At 46.5% G+C, this 22,386-nt stretch overlaps 1 protein-coding gene across 1 annotated transcript in view; it reads left to right on the top strand.

Annotated features, from left to right (window-relative positions):
- Window positions 1-22,083, top strand: part of HS6ST2 (heparan sulfate 6-O-sulfotransferase 2) — a 126,056-nt gene extending 103,973 nt beyond the window's left edge. Inside the window, exon 2 of the mRNA XM_005488178.2 lies at window positions 19,286-22,083. Coding sequence (XP_005488235.1) covers window positions 19,286-19,988 — 703 coding nt within the window. The 3' untranslated portion in view covers window positions 19,989-22,083. The remainder of the gene's footprint in view (window positions 1-19,285) is intronic.
- Window positions 22,084-22,386: the final 303 nt, after the last annotated feature.

The raw sequence follows: 22,386 nt of genomic DNA, 5'->3' as shown, positions 1-22,386 counted from the left end.
GCATTTGCCTTGCATGCGCAGTCCCCTGAATTGCTGGCTGGGTTTGGGGAGTGGGGCTGGTGTGGGAGGGTGCAGGTCAGCCTTGCTGCTGTGCCAGCTCCGATGTCCCCTCTGGGACTGTCCCCCAGCTCGGGGAGAATTGTGAGAGGAGTCTCTCCCCCTGCTCTGCTCCACCAGGGCTGCTGCGACCTGCCATGGAGCTGGGGAGAGGATTTATAATGGTTTGTGTGCGGAGAAGGGGAGCAAAACCAGGGTAGAAGCACAGTAAAATAAGGCAGAAGCTGGTCTGGCAGCAGCTGCGAGAGCAAAGGGGGTCAGATGGAGCAGGAAGCAGATTTATACCACTGTTTCCTCTGCACTGAATAGGAGCTTTCCCTTAGGAGGTTTTTGTGGAGAGGTGCAAAGAGCTGTTAAGTCATTAGTGCAGTTTCCCATTGTGGCAGCATTATTCCCTGTTATCTCCACTTTATAGCTCCTCTTTCTCACCAGTGACTACTGACCCAATAAATATTTGTCCTGACTGTATTATCTGCATCCCAAATGCTTACCTTGTCCTCTGGCATGCAACTTAAAGACATTACAGCCCCTTTTTCTACCTGACAGGGAGAGTCTGGTGAGTGCTGGCTGCTAATGCCTGCTTGGGAAACAAATCCCGACCTTGGGTAAGGGCTGGGCAAGTTTTCCCCCACAAAAGCACTTTTCTTCCTTCAGCTTTTAGACCCTCGACTTGGAAGACGTCCTTGACAAAGCACCTTCTAAAGCAATCTCCCTATTTCACAGCCCCAGCTCTTTGCCTTCTTTTTTTTTTTTTTTTCTATTCCATTAACTCAGTGTTTTGCAGCCAACACTCCTGTTAATTAGGTGCTAATTTATTATTCCAGCCAGCTGTTATTACTGTGTAACCCACCCCTCCACACAGATAGACCCCAGCCCTGGCTCAGGTGTGGGTTTTGGGTGTTCTCCCAGCCATGGAAGAACATGACTGTAGGCTGGGTGACCAGCAGCCCCAAATGAGCATCCAAGGGAGACACCAAGGCTGCCCTGGCCATGAAGGAGGAAAATGAGGTCCTGTGGACACTCCAGGTATGTTTTTCAGTGTTTCCTTCCCCAGCTCAGCACCATGCCTGTGCCATGAGCCCTTTCCAGGCAGACCATCCCCATGAGCACTGACAGGATCTTCTCCCCGGGGGTTGATGTCTCATGGTCAGTTGGTTTTAAAGAGGTGTGATTGCTAATTGGAGCACATGCCATCCCTCTCCCATCTGGACTCCCTCATGTCCATTAAACCCGACAGCATCTCTGTGGGGGAAAGATGAGCCGAACTGGCAAAACTGGACAGCAGTATTCTTACTTTACTCTTACAATTTTTTTTCTTTAAATATTCACAGGAGCTTTTTTGATGGAAGAATCAAACTCTTTAAAAACTCCTGAAGAGAGGAGTAATTATCCAGCTGGCTCTTGTTAGTCCATTTCATAGCTATCAAAAGCAATGTTCTCCTAGCTCCCTGCCCTTGCTTCAATTCACTAATTAGTGATATTAATTAGTTGTATTAATTGCAAGCTGATACTTCTAAAGCAAAGGAGGCTGAATGCAAGAATGTGGTTCATAACCTTTCTGTGGATGAGTAAAGGTTTCTTTCTGAATATTGGAGGGGCCCTGGAGAGTTGTGGAAATGCCTGCCAAGTAACAAAGGTGGCTTTGTCCATTGCTGCTAGCAGGAGCATCCTACAATTTAGTAGTTAAAATACTGATTTTAATGATGTTGTTTGTATCTACAGCTTCACAGCTGCTGTGCTGCTGTCTCCCAGCTCAATGGATGTTGTTCTTGCCTATGTGTTGAGGACATTTCTGTTGCTCAGCATCCTGGGGTGCCCTTCCCGCCTCCCCTCTCTGGCTGTGGTGCTCTGGGGGTTTGTCATGCTGTGGTGAGCCCTTGTAGCTTGAGGGCTCTGCTGGCTCAGCTCTGCAGGTGGTGTTGCAGAAGGTGGTGAGTCCTCCTGACTCCACACCATTGCCCCGGGGGATGTTTGTCATGGCTCCTGCTAAACACTATCAGATTGAAAGCCTGAGTCAGCCCCAGTTCCTGCTTTAATGCCAAGAACAGATCTGCTGTTGCCCATTCTGAAGGGCCACAGTTCAGTTCCAGGTTTGTTGCCAAAACAGCAGCCTCCCTGCTACACGACTGTGTGGAGTCCTCGTGGTGTGGTGGTGTCACTCGAGGACACAGCACATTGTCATCGAGCCCTGCAAGGAATCAGCCTCAGCAACGTGGCTGAGGTCATTTGTGTAAGCAGATGTGCTGAGGCTTGAAGACAGGCTGGCGCTTGCTGTGAGGATGTAAAGGGTGTGGATCATGTAATTTAGGCTCTCAGGTCTTTTGCATGTGTGATAATCACTTAGAGGATCATTTTGGTCAAGGAGAGCAAGGCACTGCCATCAAGGAAGAAAGCTCTGTGGAGATGGGCATGTGAGGAGACAGGTCACAGTGTGGTGGCAGAAAAGGCTGAAGCTGCAGATTAACAAAAATGGATTGGTGTTGGATTAAGCAGTTCTTCAAGCAGTTCTTTTGTCCACGTAGATTAATGGCCCTTTAGACCAGGCATTTGTGCAGATTTTAGGGGACAAGTTTTTGGGGGTTTCTTTGCATGGGGCTGCTGAGGTGGGACCGTGCATCTGCAGAGTGGGGCTGCCTGTGGGGTGATCCTGTGCTGTGACTGGGGGCGTGCTCTGACCCCAGAGCTGAGTAAATGTTCCCCTGACTCCTTTCCGTGCTGATCTACAGGCAGAGGCTCACTGGGTAGTTAACACTTTCCCCCTGCTGTGTGCTCTCACAACTTGAGGTAATTTGGTGATTTGACAGCGTTTCTCCCTTGTGCTGAATAAAAATCAGAATTTGGCACAGTCCTGCAGGACTGCAGTGCTGCTGGGCAGAGCAGTGGAGAGAGTGCTGTTAGTGTGCAGCCAAGGTGCTGCTGGCATGCTGAAACCTGAATTTCTGCAGTGTGCCAGCCCCAGGAGAGTCATACTGCAAACAACCCCTCTTATCCTCACAGACCCTCGGCCATCACCAGGACCAGACAGTGGGTGTCTGTTCTGCCCTTCCAACTCATCATTTCTGCCTTGGGGGCCAGCTCATCCATGAGCTGCCCTGATGGCCTGGTGTGGACACAGGAGCCCGAGCTGGCCCACAGTTAATTAACTAAGAGAACCATGAATTCTGTAAGGCTTCACAATTAATTTCTTCGTTTCTTTTTTCTTGCTGTTTTTGTTAATGAATTCATTCCATGTGCTCATGGAAGTATCCTGGTGAGGCTTGAAGAGCTGAATTACAGGGGGAAAAAAAGCCTCTCATTTTGCACCAGCGTTTAGCTGATGAAATGTAAAGATGCAGTGAGCTGATTAGTGATTCTGGTAATGTAATTAATGCCTCTGTTCTTTCATACGTGCAGAGCTGGAGGTCGAGCTGAGCGCTCAGTGAAAATTTGCCCTGAATGTGCAGTTCAGTGTACTCAAAATTATTGCTCCCTCGTTATGATTCCTCCAGTAATTCCAAATTAAAGTTGATATACTTGTAAACGAAAAGCAGGGCATGCCTGTGAATTGCAAGGGCTGGAGAATTCAGTTGCAGGATGGGAATGTTAATGCCGTTATGTGCCACAGGCTGGGCAGAGCAAACACCTTGGTGGCTGTCACTGCTGCCAGATGCAGAGCTGGTGGTGGGGCCTGTCTCAAACCCTTGCCTGCACTTCCCTGGCTGCTACAGGCACCCAGCCTCGTGTGGTTCTTCAGTTACATCTTCTTAACATCACAACCGTCATAAGCCGTTAACGTAATTCCCAGTCTGAAACCAAGCTCGGATGAGCTCATTTTTCCGTGCAACATGATTTTAACATGCCTTACATGAAACTTTTATCTTTTTTTTTTCCTCCCCCATTTTTAATAAACATCACATTATCAAAATATTAGTGACGCTGGATTTGCCACCGTTGGTTTACCATAGATAACAGCATGGAGTGTTCTTCCCGTTCTGATTCAATAGTGCATGACAAGGGAATCCAATTTGTTCAGATTTAGATGACATGCCTCCAATTATGTAATTCCATTAGGAGGTGCCTGCAGCCAAGTCTGTGCTCACAGTCTCAGCAGACATAACTCTAATGGGACGTGTTGCAATATTGCTGTGTGGTAAGCACAACTTTGATAGAGAGCACGACCTGTCTCTCCCAGTCGTGTTTGTGGGAATGGAGAACACGAAAAATGACCCAGCTGTACTTGGGGCTCTAATCTGGCAATAAGTTATGTCACTACAAGAACAAAGCTTTGCAATGAAAGGTGAATTTGCAATGGCTATATATTTTATGTATTCAAAATAAGTCAGTAAATGCAGCACTTTGAATATGATCTTATATTCAATTCCATAAATGGAAGATATATTGGTTGCAGTTTTTCCTCTTGAATACCATCTCAGATTCCTATGTACTTGGGAATGTTGGATATTTATGAGAATATAAAGCAGTGATGAAAACATAAGACTAAATCTCAGCACAGTTACAACTTGCTTTAAATTATTAATCTTTAAGAAGCATGATAAAAAATTCTGCTATGCAAATTCTGTGGTGCTGGAGTTGGTGTACATATCCATTACCATAGAGCTATCTAAATAGTGATTTTAAAATAATTGTGTAATGTTGATGCAGAGTTACAGTTTCTGCAGGCAGGAAAAGGCAATTCTAGTGGCAGATCTGTCTCCCCAAGAAGTGGGATGTAACACCACTCATAAATAAAGCTGTTTAGATGAATTTAGCATCTCTTGCAAACCAGAGGATTTCTGCAACGCCTTTGGGTAAAATGGATCAGGCAGGGTTTGGCAGGGCTCAGCTCTCCAAGGGCTGGGAAGGAGCTGGATGGGCTATGTGGGGTGTATTTTTGGTAGAGGGTGTTAGACCTGAGAAACTGTAGAAATTAAAATGCATTTAGTAGCCATAAAAAGGTCAAAATTCTGACAACTGTGTGACATCTCTTGCTCAGTCTTGCCCTGTGTTTGGCTGGACCTGCAGAGAGGTTTATTCTGCAAAGCAGGGATGTGAGCTGTACCTCTGTTGGCCAGTACTAACTAGGGTTTGGCCAAACAGATAGTATTTAAATATATCACTTTTACTAAGAAGAAAAGCTCCCTAATCCATGCTCTGGGAAAGTATGAGTGATAGCATCTCTACTTTCATAATCTTTTGCAGTTCTCACATGAATATATGAAAGAATTTAATAATGTTCTAGGTTAGAAAATGATCATGCATATGCATACATCTTTAAAATCTGTCTTCTCTGACTTTCTTTCCCCTTACTTACGTCAAGAGAGGAAGCCAGCAAACTACTTCAATGTATGATGCATCCAATATCACCTTTCACATAAACAGAAAAAATATGCTTCTTCTGTTGATGTGATGAGACCAGGATGCATTTAAGTGTCTAGAGAAAGTGTCATTTTGTTTAAAATAATGTGAAGAGGAGCCTAGTCGCCGTATGTTTAAATGAATTATGGGGGTGCTGCTATTTTAATGACAGGATGGGTGAGATGCAGCTGAAGATGCTGCTGATGTGCCTGAGCCCTGGCCCAGATTGTCACTGCTGGGATCCCTTCTGCACCTGCTGCTCTTGGCCCATCCCTGCACAGATGCTTTGCCAGAAAAGCCCACTCAGGTGGTGTTTAGCTGTGCTTTAATCTGGCCCCTCAGTGGATTGCTTAGCCTGCAGATACAATGGAGTATATTAACCTCAGTTCAAAACCCAGTGTTATTTTGTGGGAATGAATTGTTCAGATAAATTTGGTAGAGCAGAGTTTCTTAATCTGCTAAATGGGGAAAGACACTGCTGCCTGCAATTTGGGAATAAATTAGATTATCCTAGATTAACCCCTCCAGGGATGAAGACATAAGAAGAAGCTGTTGCTGCTCAGACAGTCGATTTTCAGGTTTATTTATCGCAGCAATCCAGCTGCCAGTGTGACTGAGAGCAGAGCCAGAGCTGCTGCCATGCACTTCACCGTGCTCTGGAGCTCCTGTTTGCTGAGTTCAAATGCAGGAGCATCAATCTGCGTCTAGCCAGACCACGTGCCCCAGCACTGGGGCACTGGGCACTGCTTTGGCTTCTCTCCCTGGGGACAGAAAACCCAGGTGTGTTTCCCTGGGGGTTCAGGAGTTCATTGGAAAGTTTTGTTAAAGCAGCTGTGCTCCAAGACAAGCTCAGTCCTTGGATCCCTTCTGATTTATGAGGGCCCTGTTTGGTTCCCTTTAGGCAGAGGTTCCCCAGTGTGCTTAGAGGAACACCACAGATCTTGCACCTTCACCCGGGGTGCCAGTGTGGTGCTGGATTAAGTGGCAGTGAGCAAACCTGCACACAAGAGGCAGAGCCCATGTTGCAAATGCTTTTGTGACTGAGCATCACTGCCTGTCTGCAAAGCTGGCTCTGCCCCCTCCACCTCCAAAGCTCCAGTCCATTTCAAAGCAAAATGGGAAAAGTCTGGGGTCCAAAAGATGCATGCCTTGGCCTGTGCTGCATCTCCCTTTGTCTGTTCCTTGCAGGAGTACTTCCATGTCCCAGGGGTGTCTGCAGAAGCTGAATGGTGAGAGCAGAGCTGGTGGTCCCAGCCTGTGCCAGCACAGGGGCATGACTGGAGGGGTGCCCTTCCTTGGAGACCTGGTTCAGAGCTGATGCTAATGGTGAGAGGAGTTATTGCTCAGCACTGTGAGTGCTGAGAGGAAGTGTTCAGTGTATTACTTTCTGGGACACCTTCCCAGAAAACGTTTCCTTGTCATAATTGCAGCACCAATGCCATAAGCCCCAGCAGCAGCTCCCTTTTAGAGGAAATGAATGGAGTGGAGTATCAGGAAAGCTTTCCAGGATTCAGTTTGGTCACAGCCTGTTAAATCAAGAGCCTGTTCAATGAGGGCATCATGTGCTGCTCAGCCTGACCACACACAGCTAAGAGGAACAGCTGAAAACTCACTGTGATTGCTGCTTGAGTCTGGGGATGCTGCTGCATCTGTTCCCCAGGAGTCTCTAGACTCTCTCTCTTGGTGTGCTGTCTGAACTGGATAATAAAGCTCCTCCAAGCAAGGACCACATTTGCCATGGTGCTGTCAGTCCAGGAGATGAGTATCTCCTTGTCCCCATCCACATGTGTGGCTCCTGTGTCTTGAATTCTATTTCGTGTTTTGTGAGAGGGGGAAATAAACACGTGAAACTGCAACTCTGATCTTAAGCACTGAGGGTGTTTGGAATGATGGTAGACCAACAATTAATGGAAAAGCTTCTGTCTGTACTATTCTTTTGTTCCCTGGTGATGTGGGACTTGGCACTAGTGCATCCTGAAGGGACACTCATTCCATCCTGTCCCTTCCCCTTGGGGACACCCTCTGAGGGGACTGCTGAGTACTCCAAATGGGTAAAGAAGGAAATGTCAGGACTGATAACTGATATGGGTGGAGTTCACTGAGGAAGAGGATGAGATAAATCAGGCCCTTCATGGAGATGGAGGTATCAGGATGACCTGTTTGCTTGCTTGAGTAGTTCAAGTTCCTCAGTGCTCTCCCTCTTCTTACCTGCCATGCTTTCCTGATGTACAGAGCTGTGTTCCACTTTGTTTCCTCATTGGAAACATTTGCTTGGAGGCAGACAGCTTGAGTTGAATTTCCCAAAATTTCCCAACTTTCCCAAAGCTGTGCTCTCAGCATTGGAGGGTTGTGGTGTTTCAGATGGGTAGGGGAGATGGAGTAGAGACAGAACTTAATGCTGATGATTGGTGAACTGTAAATTTGAGCTGGAAAATGTGGCTGTACTGTAAAATTCAGGACACCATCTGTTTCATTGCTTACTTGCAGTAGCATTTGTACTTGATAATTAAAATGTCACACACATTTTTAGCCAGAATAATCCATGGAAGAGTAGAACTGTGTCTTCTGAAAATCTTTCAAAGAGATACAGATAGGAACTAAACTGTTTTGAACCATTCTTGCTGCTCATAGAAGAGTTTTGCTTCTTGTCTTTTTTGTTTGTTTCCTTTTTTTCTTTCATATTTTGAGGACAAGGTTGGGGGAGTGGCAGATCCAGAGCTGTGACCTTAGTGAATAACCCTACATGTAATGTGGTTTATTTTGCTTTAGGTTTATCATACCAAGTTTATCATGTCCCTTCTGGCAGGGGTAGGTTATCTTTGGCTTCAGCTGAAATCAGCTTGGTTTTAAGGGTTTCTCAGCTGTCCTACACAAGGCTTCCCTCCAGCTGAGGGTTCCATGTACTGCCAACTTGTTTGGCTGTGGATGGTGAGGGCTGGGAGCTCAGGGCTCAAGAGCTGCAGTGAGAAACTGCTCAGAGAAAGGTCAGATCTGACCCAAGCTTGTGATACCCTCACAGTGAGATAGCCAGAGTAGAGGATGAGGCAAGGGCAGTGGAATTGGGTGCTTTTTGGATAGCAGTGCCAGTCCTTCAGCTGGCACAGAGGGGAACTGGACTGCTCCCCTTGCCCAGCCCAGGTTGTTGCCTCTCTGTGGTGGCCTCAGTTCAGCTGCCACTTTGGCTGGAGTTTGCTTCATGGCACTGAAAAGATGGAAGAATTGAATTTGCTTTTGACTGTCTGCAAGTAGGGTTATTAATGTCTTAATGCTACAGATTAATTAAAAATATAGGGAGCATCTGAAATGCAGAAAAATTCAATGTGTCCGAGCTGATGTCAGTGCTGAATGTGCTGTCACTGATTGCCAGGAAAGCATCTGATGAGGTTTTGCCAGCTCAGTCTCCAGTTTCCAGGCACACCACAAGCTTGGAGTGTGTGGCCTCCTGAGCACAGCACAATGGACACATTCTGGGTTTGTTCAGGGTTGTATGAGAGTCTAAAGTGTCATTTTCTTTTAACATGGCCCTCTAAGGGCATTGTCCTCACTGATTCAGACTGAGTAAGATATACTTAGATATACTTTTACTAGATGTTTGGGGTGGAACTAGCAGAGGGAAAGAAGACATTCTGCACATCTTGTAATGTTTACTTAGTCTTGCTTGCCTAGCTGATGTAAAACCCCTCCCAGCTGAGTTTTGACACAACAAATGCATCCATGGAGTTTTACTAGAAATGCACTCTGCTGTTCCATGAAAATTTTAAATCCAGTTATGTCAACTGTGTGTGAACACAAGTTTTAAAATCCTGGTCTGCTGGGAGCCATTTGGAGCTCAGAGTGTTATAGTGCATCGGAGTGTGCCATCAGTAACAAGTCAGGATTAAAGATGAAGTCTGCAAAGAAACCACAGCCAGTGCCTCAGAAACATTTCCCTGCCAGCCAGGTGCTTTCAGGGCTGTCTCCCATCTTAAATCAAACATCCCAGCATCCATGCAGACCTTGTACATCACGGCTCAAGATGCATCCTTGCAGGATGAGGTCCTGTGTTTCTGCCAGGAGACTGTATTGTAGTGTGTGAGGCAGGGCTTAAAATATTCTAATTGTCTGCTATGAAATTGCAGTTTTGTTCCCTGGAGTAGAAAAGTGAGTTTAAATCATTAATACCACAAGTCTCAGTGATGATTACGGAAATGTTTGCAAGTGACTTAATCAGAATAGTTTGTCTGAGTGGCCCATTTTAATATTATTGCACTGATTAAGTTTTCTTAGCTAATATGTATTTCATTTCCAATTCAATTAAATGAGAATCCCCTTCCATTACATGATATTACAGTAGTGCCCTAGTGGGGCAGGAGCACACTTGGTATTTTCAATTGATACAGATTTCTTCATTATGCAGTCTCATGGTGCTCAATGGAATCAATGAGAGCTGAAATTAAAACTGTAGAAGTTGCAGCTGTAAATACACTGTCCCTTCCTCTACCCTCTTTTGGCAGCAGACTGAGAATTTCATTAGTATCGGTTCATTAATTACATTGCAAAGATGTTTTCAATAGATGCTTGCTTTTGACAAAATTTTAGAAAGACTGGGAAGGATTTTCCCTGGTTTTCTGTATGAGCAATAGTCATGATAAGCAAAATGTAAGTTGCACTAATGTGCCTTTTTCATGTGCTATATATCCTCAGTTTAGTTTTTTAAAGCACTTTTGTATAACTTATCGTGGGATGTATTAACTGGAGTAGGGAAGATTATCTGCAAATGGCTTGTGAAGGAATTACGTTCTTTCGTGTGAGCCAAACCTCCTTCTTTTATGTATTATTGAAGAGAATTGATCGAGCTCTGATATAGTAACAAATGATTTTATAAATACCTCTCTGGAGTTAATTTCCCATTGTGGGAGATGCAGGGCTGTTGGGGCTGATTGTGTGATCTTTTCCTTGAGAGCTCCAAGGTTTCTCCAGCACCCAGGCAGGGATGTTCAATGGCAGCTACTCTCATGTGCAGAGGAGCTGGGAGGGGTGTTCAGGCAGCAATTATGAATTTGCAGTGAGTGCTCAGGATATAGGAGAAATCACAACTTCTAAATACACATTGGTGTGTTCATAAAGAAGACAAGTGTGCGTGCCAAGCTGAGACTGGAGCTCTCCACACCCATTTCCTCCTGGATCGTGTTAGCCACAGAACTGGCAAATGAAGCACACAGGGTTCAGTGATCTCCTGCTTCCTGTGGGTGGCTGGTGGCTGGCAGGATGAGTGTCCACATCCCCTTAGGGACCTTGGGCAGGTTCACTGTGACAGCCCCTATCTCATTTCTCTGTTGTTGTGCAGCTCCATGCAGCCACGTGTCAGCTCGTGCCCTCTGCTTGCACACACAGAGCCTGTCTAAAACATTGGTTTGATTTGATTATTATAAGTATTTTAATCTGGTCAGAGAGAATGTGGCTTTGTGCATTTAAGACATAGCTAAAATATATATGGATATTAGGATAAAGCTTTTTTATTGCTAAATAGATGCTTTTTATAAACAAGAAGTTGGATTTTTTTTTAGAATATAATAAATATTTTAGCATAGTTATTCTGGCTCCATAAGTGCAATGAAAATGTTAGCCTTGGCATATCAATCGCACTTTACAGATGACTGTAATTTCCTGAATGTCAAAACTCCAAATTTCTCTACTAAGCAAACTTTTCAGTGGCAAAATAGATTGCCTCCATAATATATCACTGTGTGCAAGAAAAAATGAAATCTTTATGTACTGTATTATGAATCAATGAGGCATTAAGATTCTTGGAAGGGTGAGTGGACTCTGGAAAATGAAAAACTGCCACTATTCCATCTCTGTAAACCGCTGCTTATGGAGTGCAGGCTTTGCAAACCTCGATCTTTGCCACCGCAGAAATATCAGTTACACGTTGAAACTAATTCCTGCAGCAGCATTTAAATGGGGTAAATACTGTTGTAAAGATCTGATTTATAGCAGCATCCTGTGGTTATTCAGCAGCTCTGTTGCAATGGCCTCCTTTTTGCTTTGGGATATCTGCCATGCTTTTTAATGAAGCCGTAACAGCTCTGTGATTGGGGCCATGCTGTACCACTCCTGGGAGATGTGTGTGATGTGGCTCAGGAGCTCCAGGTGACAGGGACAGCTCCTCACACCAGGATAGAAGGTGCTCCTGGCGCTCTGTGGGTGCCAGAGCTCGGTGTTTCAAAAGACATCGCTCACGCCTTGAGTTTTCTTAGTGCGCATTAAGAGTAAAATTCAGCTCTGCCTCTGTTTATTAAGGGATAATCGCCCTAGGCAAGGAAGGCACTTTCCAAAGCCAAGGCCTTGCTGCTGAGACCTCACAATTCCAGTGTCACCTGTGCTGAGCTTGTCATCCAGCACAATGGAGACATGGCACACACTGATCCTCCTGTCACCTTCTCTCTCCTTTCCTTGTGTTTTACCTCCCCACCACTGCTGCCTCCATCCTGATGCCTCTGTCAAATAACCAAGCTCATGATGTGGGAAGCTTTACTGCTCTAGATAGGCTGTGATGGAAGCTGGGTGTTTCCAAAGTGCAGTTCAGTCCTTTATCCGGCAGGTCAGGTGGCTGGGATGGCTCTGGGCCCCATTGCCACCCTTTCCCATGCCAGACTCCAGGGTGGAGGCAGAGGAGTAGGAACGGCACCAGCAGCTGAGTCACTCTTGTGTTTGCTGAGTCTAAAAACAGAAACTTGCTTCTCTTTTTATGCACTGCTGGAAAAAAAAATAATTTAAAAGGTCACTATTCTTGCTGAATTGGTTGTGAGCAGGGGTGTCCTGCAGAGATCTTAATAATACAGGCAATTATGAAATTAATACCACTCTGGCAGATCTGCAGGGCTGCTCTCCCCTCTGCAGGCAACACTGTGGACAATTATTTTGTGTGTGAGGGTAGTTGGGAGCATGTGCGTGTGTGAGGCTGCATATTTTTTACTTATTTAAAGCCTTATTTTCATTATCTTTGTTTGCATATGCCATGCCTGCACATATATGAATGTGTACCTTGACCTGCTAAATCGCTGCCTTCCTCTGTGCCTGAAATGCTTTTTTCCCGCAGATCTTTCATTTTTGGTGATTTCACGGGCAATGATGGGCTGATGTAATTGCTGTTCTTGAAAAATCCAGCTCCTTTTTATGGGTTTCTCTGGCACTTCTCTCCTGCTGCCGTTGCTGTGGGTAGGCTGCTGGCTTCCTACCCCCACCATTAGTGTTTCTAGACTAAACATCTCTGTGATTCATTGGGTGCTGATAGAAGTGAAAACATAATGATTACTTAGAGGAAATGTAAATTTGCATTTGCTAACAGCTTTAATTCACAGTCCTGAAATACTTATCTCCTTTCCTTCCAGGCCCTTTTTCAGAGCTAATGCATTATTTGCTTCTGCCACCCTGAGACCCAGAGTAAAGGAATATAGTCTGGCTAGTCTTGCAGGCTGCTGCAGAGGAAAGGGGTGTTTGTTCCTCCTTCTCTCCCTCCCCATAATCTTTATCCATCGCTTCTTTCATGAAGAAGGGATTTGTTCATTTAGATTTTACTGTACTTTGAATTTTGGATGAGGTGGACCTGGAATTTTGGTTTCATTTCAATGCCTGAATATAGAGAGGTCTCGTAGGAGCAAGTATAGCCAGCCCAGGGTGCAGCTGGGCCTGAGCTGCACTGAGGTCTCTGGGGAGAGGAGAGAAGGGGATCAGTCCTGTTCCAATACCCCTGCTCCATGGTCACCTCCTTGCACGAGCTGTGACAGTGCCAGGGGAAGCCCTGGCATGCAGATCCACATCCAGGGCATGCAGGCAGCCACGGAATACTGGGCATGAGATTGATACAGATTTCTTCATTATGCAGTCTCATTTCTTCATTATTTTGAGTTCTCCCTGCAGCTCAGGGGAACTCAACAGCCCCTCTTGCTCCTCTCCCACTCTGAGATGGGGTTTGTTGCTGCTGTCTGTGGGGCTGGGAGGCCTTGGAGCAGAGCAGCACTGTGGGAAGCCCATGGGCCATGAATGCATCTTCACTGCTGCCACTGCCATCCACATCACTGCTGGGAAGCATCTGGAACCAATCTAGAGTGGATGCAAACATTTGATTCCAACACTGCCCAGTAAACTTGCCAAATATTTTGGCCTCATCTCTGTGAGTTGTGCTGCAGGAGCAGCTCTTGGCAGGGAAGAGGTGTTCTCATTTTGGGGGGAGGTTCCAAGCAGGGATGGTTGAGGCAGGAGAGGCTCTCACAGGATGCTCACCCCTGTCCTTCTGATTGTGTCTCTAGGTGACAGAGTTTGTTAAGAACCAGGATCAGTCACAGTATCAAATGAGCGCTTTGCCTCTCTCTGAGTGATCTCCAAACAGATGCCTGACTCCAACAAATTAGGCAGCAGCGGTATTTCTCTTGGAGGAACAATTTGTGGTATTAGCAAATCAAATTCTCAGTGGGCCACTCTTGATGGGAATTAACCTCAACTTCTGGGAGCGGAGCACTCGGCGCCCGGCATGGTGTAATTGAGTTTGACTTCTCAGAGAGATGTGGTGGCCATGATTGATGGGCTGGAGACCCTCTGCCAGAGATTAAAATCCATCAGCAGCTTTGGAGCCCACGGGGAGGGTTCCTCAGAGCACAACAAGGAATGTGAGACTCGCACCGTTCGTGTTCCTGACCTTCCATCGTTGTCTGTGACTTTGCTGTCAAATAATCCTGAGCAGGGACGTTTTCCAGGTGGTGTGGGATGAGGGAGAAGTGCAGGACACTGCCTGTGACACAGTTTCTCAGTTTCCCCACAGCTGCTGAGAGTAGTGGAGGAGAAGGAGATGGGATCTCAGATCTGTGCCACAGTGTAGGAGCATCTTCCTGTGGCCAGATGAGCTGAGACAAGTTGCCATCTCAAAAAAACCCTAAATTGCTCAGCTTTTAAAAGAATGAGTATGTGGCTACTCTTTTATAAGCAAGCTCTCTAGATTTTTATTCAGCAGCATGAGCAGTTTGTGTGGAGGGGGGGAGGACATGAATGTCCTTGTGCTGCTTGCTGGCTCTGGTGATTGTGCATTGTTTCTGGTGCTGAAGTGCCAACCCTATGATTATTTTTCTTTTTCCAGTAGCTCCATCCTTAATCCTTTGCATTATATGCAGAATCTCTGCTGCAGGGTTTTAGTTTGTTTTATTTGCATTTCTGCTGGATGTGGCACAAATCTGGTCTATCCCTTTGCCCCTGCACCTTCAGAGGGAACTTTTCTTTCAAAATATCCACGTCCACCTGGAGCAGAACTTGGTTTCACATTGGCCTATTAATGTACCACAAAGTCCATGAACTGGGCAAAAAAAAACCCCACACAGATTTGGAAACTTACCAAATTTCCTTTCCTCCCCCATCTCCACTCAAAGAGATGGAGGCACTTGTATAAAATTGCCTCCCATTCATTGCACGAGCCCCTTCTGTGACTCCAAACGTCCTAGCCAGGCTTGCCATCTGGCTGAGCTTGACCTAGATACAAATGGGTGTGTTTGAGCCAGCTTAAAGCTTGGCTTTACTTTTGCATGGTGAATGGGACTGCCCCAGTACTTTCCCTGGAAATCATAGCTGTGCTGCCTCAGCCCTGTGCTGAAGCTGTGTTTTCCTGCCTTAGTTTGGCCCTGGGAACAGCCTGTGGGGGAGATGGGGATGTTTCTGGGGCTGCAGTGCTCCCTGTGCAAAGGCTGCAGGTTTCTCACCCTCAGTAACCTGCAAAGCCCTTCTTGCTGCAGCCTCATTTCTCAGCAGAAATGGGAAAAGGTCACTCAGTCCCTCACCTACTAATCCACTAATGGATGTAATGGTGAGTGCATGTTCAGCTTTCAGCTCCCCTCTCCAGTCCTTACCTCATAGTTCCATCAAGCCAGGCTCAGGTTTCCAGGCTGAAGCCATGGCAGCTGCCAGCATCTGACCTCCAGCCTCCCTCAACCTCAGCAGGCAATTAAACAGTGGGGCAGTGGGGTTGGGGTGAGCTGTGCTCTGACTTTGGGAGATTCTGACCCATTTTGGTGCATAATTAGAGTCCCCCATGCCACCACCTCTTTAGTTCTGCACACAATGAGCCCCCTGAGCACTGTGGTGTGAGTACCTGCATATCCCTTCCCTGGCAGCTTCTCCAGACTCTGAAGTCTCTGGCTTTACTCAGTGCTGTCATCCCTTGGGGTTTCACAGTTCCTTACTTGAAAATCAATATTTTTTTCTTTTTTTTTTATTTTTTTTATTTTGCAATTCAAAATTTGATGCAAGGATTCTTTAAAAAACAGATTAGGTTAAAAAAAAGGGAATCTGATTCTGCCCCTGTGTTTGGCAGAGTTGGGGAAAGGGCTGGCAGAAATGGACTGTGTGACCACAGGATTATCCTTCAAAGCAAACAGGTGCAGCATGGGGAGCAAACTCAACATTGTGGGACTGTTCAGTCCCCACATTTCTCAAGGAACAGCAGTGCTCAGGGAGAGACTGAAGCAAGTCACTGCCACATCATCCCACATTCCTGAAGCCTCCAGCTCAACCTACTTTGTGAGTTGCCCTTGAGCTCCCTCTCTCTGCTTCGTGGCCCCCCAGCTGCATCAGAAGAGCCACATTCTGGTGAGTGCAGCTCTGAGTTGAAGAGATGATTCACAGCAGTTGGAGCTCTACCTGCAAACGTGTTGTTTTGGGCTCTGAAGCACACGCTTCAAGGAGCAGGCAGGAGCTCAGCACCCCCTTGGTAAGGCAGCAGAAAGAACAAGCTGTTACCTACAGAGCTAAAAATAATTGCAATGCTTTAAGTCTTCCTCAGTTGCAGCAGAATGATGCTCAAAGTGCTGATGGCCGAATTCATCTCTGGCACAGCTCTGAGTTGAGGATGCATTAACGCTTTTGTGACTTTCTGAAGCTCAGTACAGATGAACACAGAGCAGCACAGCTGCTTTCCTGGAGCTGCCATGATTCCTAACTCAGAGGAGAGGCTTGGGGCAAAAGCTGATGTTCCCCAAAGGGGCAGTGCCTCTTTTGGTAACATTTCAATAGGCAGGAGAGAAATGCATAAAACTGCTGAGATTGGTCCAGCAACTGACAAAGCATCTCTCTCTAAGACATGTCTTCTCAATTTTTGAAAGCAGGATTCATTTGGGAAATAACAAGGTGGAATAAGTAACAGCTGTGAGACTGTTCCAGCCAGCTGTGCTTAGGCCAGGGAGGATAAGGGCCCTGCCTGGGCCATCCTGTGAGTGTCCCTGCCTGGCATCCTGAGCTCAGGGTGCTGGGGTGGCCCAGACAGCTCCATGCTCACTGCAGAGTCCGGTGAGCACCTTTGCTCAGCCTCATCCCCCCCAGTGTCCCTGGACTGCAGCATTTCCCTGGCAGGCACAGACAAGGTACCTGCCCAGGTGAGGCAGCCCAGGCTGACAGGGCTCTGTTACAGCACAGCCTCTTCCCTCTTGAGTTTTTATTCATTCTTTTGTTTTTACAACAGCAGCCAAGGGAGACGCTTTGTCACCGCCTGTGACCAAGGAGCACAAAGGGAGAGTGGCTGAAGAGTTTGGGCTGTAATAAAACACTCACTGCATCGATCTTGGCTCAGGATTTGTTTCCCTTCTTGCATTAACTCCCCATCGATTTCTGTGATGACCTTAGAGCACACAGTCTGCTTGGCCTTCTCCTCCAGCTGGTAGCACCCCTGTGCCTGCACCCTTCTCCCCTGAGCTGAGCTGTTCATGGCCCAGCTCCTGCAAGGGGCTCTGGGGCAAGCAGGGCTTTGCTTTTGTCCCCACAGTCATCAGAGGTTTGTTGCTGTAGTTAATCTAGAGGTTAGTGCTGTATGGTTGGGTCATTATTTCAGTGCAGTGTCCCAGTAAACTAGATCCAAGGCCCAGGAGTCCTGGCAGAAGGTAAACAAAGGCTTAGGTTTGTCCCAGAGATGCTCCATTTCCCCCTGCTGGGGATCCTGACAAGGCTGGGTTGCTGCTGCACCAAAGGAGCCTGAGACACAAGCATTGTCAGGGACAGCTCCTGCTCATTGGAGCAGCTGGTTAGGTGGTGCTCTTCCTCTTTGCCAGGCTGGGTTCTCCAAAGCTACCAGAGACCTGCTGAGATAAGACAGAGCAAAACTCTCCCTATCTCTGCAAGGGACAGTGTGGGGTTAGCAGCTGCCACTCATGAAAGTGAGCTTTATTCTTGCTCCCTCTTACCCCCAGCTCTCACAGTGAAATCACTGAATGGCACTTCTGTGGATAAGGACCTTCCTGGGGGCTGTGGTGGGGACTTTTGCTCCCTTTGCCTGTGTGAATCTGTGGCCAAATCCCTCTGGGCAGAGGGGTGGTGCTGATTGTGGTGTCCCAGCTCCAAGTGTTGAATGCTGTTGTTTCCAGCCACTGATTCTGTTCTGGGCTCATTGGTTTTATTTGGCTTTGCACGTTTATTGTACTTTCTACTTACTTAATTATTCATGAGTGTGGATGCTCTAAATAGGAAGAGGAATGGTGATTCTCCAGGTTTTCTTTCCCTGTGCAGTTGGATCCCTTTTGTGCTTGTGATTCACATTTTAGTCCGTTCAAAGATGATTTTCTGTAAAACATTGACATCTAGTGGCTTTTCTGCCAAAGGAAACAACAGGGAAGAAAAGTTTGACTTCAAGGTGACCAGTCACAATGTCACTTGAGAAAGCAAATTAATGTCCTTCTCCTCCTTGCACAGCACCAAGGACATGACACCCCAGGGGCTCAGGGCTCCTGGGCACACACTCCTTGGTGTCCTCCTCCTGGAGGAGTGGCCTTCCCTGCAGCACAAATTGCTTATTGAGCTAGTTTAATTCCATTTGCTTAAGCAGATGGCTGATATCTGATGGTGTTCCTCCGGCATCATTCAGGTGAGGCCTTGGTCATGTTAGTGGAGGTTCAAAGAGCTGTGTCCATCCTCAGGCTGTGATGGTGGACAGCATGGTGTTTGATGGTGGATATTAATGTGCAGCCCAGAGTGAGCTCTGGGCAAGTTCTGTGGTGGAACTTGCAGCTTTTCCAGCTGGTGGCCTGATGGATTCCCAGTGGCAGGGTGACCCCCGCGTGTGCTGCTATCCTGTTGCTTCAAACCAAAGCCAGAACCTCTCTTGAAAAATGTTTTCTCTTACAAAAGGCTGTAATGCATCCTTTAATTTCTTGTTAGTCACTTAGCTCTCCTCTCTCATCATTTCAGTCCTGAATCAGATGAAGGCAGGAGAGTAAAACAGGATTTTATATGGGCTTTGCCAAAGTACTTGTTGGAGTGGAAGTGGTTTGGGGCTTTTGGGCACACCCCATTGATCTGGCCTCCAAAAGGAAAGGTCCTGTAGGAAATGCCTTCCTCAGAAGTGTTATGCTGCTCTGGGGCTCGTGCAGCTGAGACCCACACCTGCTCATCAGGAACACAGCACAGGCAGCTCTTTGCTGGCTGTGGAAACCTGTCACTGCAGCTCTGTGGTACTAGGAAATTAAAAGAGCCAGGGCTACCTGTGTCCTGCTTGGGTTGTGGCTTACATTCTTGGAGATACTTCAAGTATTCTCCCTAGGTCTGGGGTGGCCATCAGTTAGTGGGAGCACCAGCAGGAGGGTGTTACCACATGGACAGCCCAGCACAGAGGGCAGTCTTTGGTTGCCTTGGCCTCTGTAGAGACACCACCAGATAAACAGAGACTGCTCTGTGTGTGTGCAGGCAGATGCAGCCCCTCACGCTCCCCCCAGGGATTTATTGAGCCGTCCTTCACCCTGTGGAGGTGAACTCACAGAGGAGCCTGTGCAGCAGGGCTGCTGAAAGCCTCTTAAGTGCCTCTGCCTGTTTGTATCGATTGCAAGCGTTAATGCGCTCTGTGCTGGAGACACACGGGACTGAACGCTCTGTTTTCCTCTCCCCTTGGCAGGAATTTCTACTACATCACCATCCTGCGTGACCCCGTGTCCCGGTACCTGAGTGAGTGGCGCCACGTGCAGCGCGGGGCCACATGGAAGGCGTCCCTGCACGTCTGTGACGGCCGCTCGCCGACCACCGAGGAGCTGCCCAGCTGCTACAGCGGGGACGACTGGTCGGGCTGCTCCCTGCAGGAGTTCATGGACTGCCCCTACAACCTGGCCAACAACCGCCAGGTGCGCATGCTCTCCGACCTCAGCCTGGTGGGCTGCTACAACCTGTCGGTGATGCCCGAGGAGCAGAGGAATAAGGTTCTGCTGGACAGTGCCAAGGAGAACCTGAAGCGCATGGCCTTCTTCGGCCTGACCGAGTTCCAGCGCAAGACTCAGTATCTCTTTGAGAAGACTTTCAACATGAACTTCATCTCGCCGTTCACGCAGTACAACAGCACAAGGGCCTCCAGCGTGGAGATAGACAAGCAGACTCAGCAGCGCATCGAGGCCCTCAATTTTTTAGACATGGAATTGTATGATTATGCAAAAGACCTGTTCCTGCAGCGGTACCAGTACATGCGGCAGAAGGAGCACCAGGAGGCGCGGCGGAAACGCCAGGAGCAGCGTAAGATCCTGCGGGCCAAGCAGGCGCACCTGAGGGAGCAGGGGGAGAACAGCTCCAGCACTGACTACACGGGGAACGTGGAGCGCTGGCGGCGATAGTGGGGCGCGCCTGCCGGGCACAAAGCGAGCAGAGCCCGAGCCAGCCTGCAAACCCAGTGATGCTTCTCGAGGGTCTGAAGCAAAAAGAGGTCAAAATGTTGCCTTTGCAGTTGCCTTTGCAGTAAATGTTGTACTGTACGTGGAACACTTAATCTTAGCGTGTAATTAAATTGTCCTTTTTAGGTTTGTTGGGTTATTTATGAAATACGGGAGCCGTCTCGGCTCATCGGAAATGTTTGCTTGGACATTTATTTAAAAGAAGTGAAAGAAGAAAAAATCCTTAAATTAGTTATGAGTACAAAATGGGATGCTGGAAAATGTTTATGATGCTCGGCTGAAATTTATCTGGGAAGCAAACTCATTTCCTAATAACGAGCATTTAGCATACTCTCACAATACAGTATATGAACAAATCCTTTTCCTTTGATTTTATCTTAATTTTATTTTAATAATGTGTTTTCAAGGGCACCAACTGCTTATGATATTTACCAAGTTAATGAGTGAACGATGAAGGGAACAGTAAAGGTCTAGAAAAATTATTGACTAGTTTTATGTATAATATTGGCTTTTAAAATGAATAGAAGTAATTTCTCTAGTTATATAAATATTTAAAATTTTAAACTTTTTCTACCTACTGCTGTTTAGAGTTTTAAGCTTGGTCTATCTCATATTAAAAAAAAAGAAAAAAAATACATGCATACTTTTCTGAACTCAATGCCAATGTTATAAGACACTGTTTCCAGAATTTTTCAGGGCAGTATGATTTTAACCATTCTGGAAAAGTTACAGCACATTCTCATGTTTGTTTCATAAAGCCTTCTCCAAGTTATAATCCTGTGACAGTGTCTCATTTTAAGTCTTTCTTACCCATTAGAATACATAATGCTGAATTTATCATTCCTTAATAATTGGTGGTATAAACTAGATGAAATTATGTTGCTGATATTTGTGTAGTGTCTTTAAAAAGTCATAAAACTCTCTAATCCCAGCAATATTATAAAGAGAATTGCTCAATGGAAGTAGATTTACACTTGAATTAGGATTTACTTCCAGTAAATCTTTGCTACACCAGATAAGAACAGGGCTTTTTTTTTTTCCTATGCTCTTGAGCCCTTCATAGTGATGCCGGATGAGGACTGGAAATGAGGGAAGCCAGTTTTTCCATAGCCATAGTTAGAGGGGGAGAGGGAGGTGTGGTGCATGGGGGGCACAGCTCGCTCCCCAGCAGGCTCTGCTGGGCTCGGAGCTGGAGCAGGGTCCCCCAGGCCCACGGGACAGCAAACGTGGTGTGAGGGGCTCCTACAAATCTCTATGCAAAAAAATAAATACAAACCTCTGCAAGGCTTGGGCCAGACTTTCAGCAAGCTGAGCACGTTTGTCCTGCAGTGCTGCCGAGCTTGGCACTGAGCTGGGAGGGCCCTCCGCAGCCCCGGGGACACGATGCTCACGAGGCTCACTTGCACTGTTGCCTTTCACCTGTAATACTCTATACACCAGGAGGGCAGGGGGCAGGAAATGAGGCAGAAGGCTTTAAAAACACCTTAGGGCTCCACGCCTAAGTTACCTGGAAGTGGTTTTACATCTGATGTTGTGTGGCTGCCTGGGGGCAGCAACCCTGCCAAGGGCAAGGGGAGAGCAAAGCAGCAGCAAACCAATACCCTGCATTAGCAGCTTTGAGAAGAGAATAACTTCATGTACAGCAATTTTTTTTTTAAATGAGAACTGCAGTTGCCAATATGATGTCTCAGTTGTATTTTGGTTTTCACGGGGGAAAATAATTCGCTCTTGAAACTGAAAGGCACTGCTGTAAACAGGACTTAACTGTGGGCGAGCTGGAGGCCTGTTGCAGGAGGTGCATCTTGTTTTTATGCTGTGGTGTGCATGGTTTACAGAGACTAGTTGCATTTTCTTTGTGTATACTGTTTATTGTATATAGGGGATGTACGAATATAAGGATACCATTTTGTCATAACCATATCAAATTCTACTGATTTCCACCGTAGACGCTGTCTTATTGTGTAGACTTACAGGCCAATCCACTGACTTTGATTGTGTCATTTAACAATAGAACTGATAAATAAAATTTAACTACAGACTTGTGATTTTCATGTGATTATTTCTTTCTCTGATGATGTGCTGAGAGCTGCACAGTTGAGAATGGATGGTAATTCCAACATGAGTGAAATAGCAGTTGACAGCAAGTATGTGAATTTGAAGTCATAGCTTTTCTGAATTGTATTTAAACTACAGCTTTCAAGGGCAAAACCACTTTGGGCTTTTGTCTGGTTCAGGAGTTACTGCAGAGGTTTCAACTTATGAGCAGCCCTCAGAAAAACAAGCTGTGGTTTCTGGTGATTTTAAATATGATTGTTAGTGGTCTGAAGCATTAAGGAATTCT

Source organism: Zonotrichia albicollis, chromosome 14 (assembly GCF_047830755.1).
Source record: "Zonotrichia albicollis isolate bZonAlb1 chromosome 14, bZonAlb1.hap1, whole genome shotgun sequence".
NCBI lineage: Eukaryota > Metazoa > Chordata > Aves > Passeriformes > Passerellidae > Zonotrichia > Zonotrichia albicollis.
The sequence above is the reverse complement of the archived record's forward strand: the minus strand, read 5'-3'. Positions and strand labels throughout refer to the sequence as shown.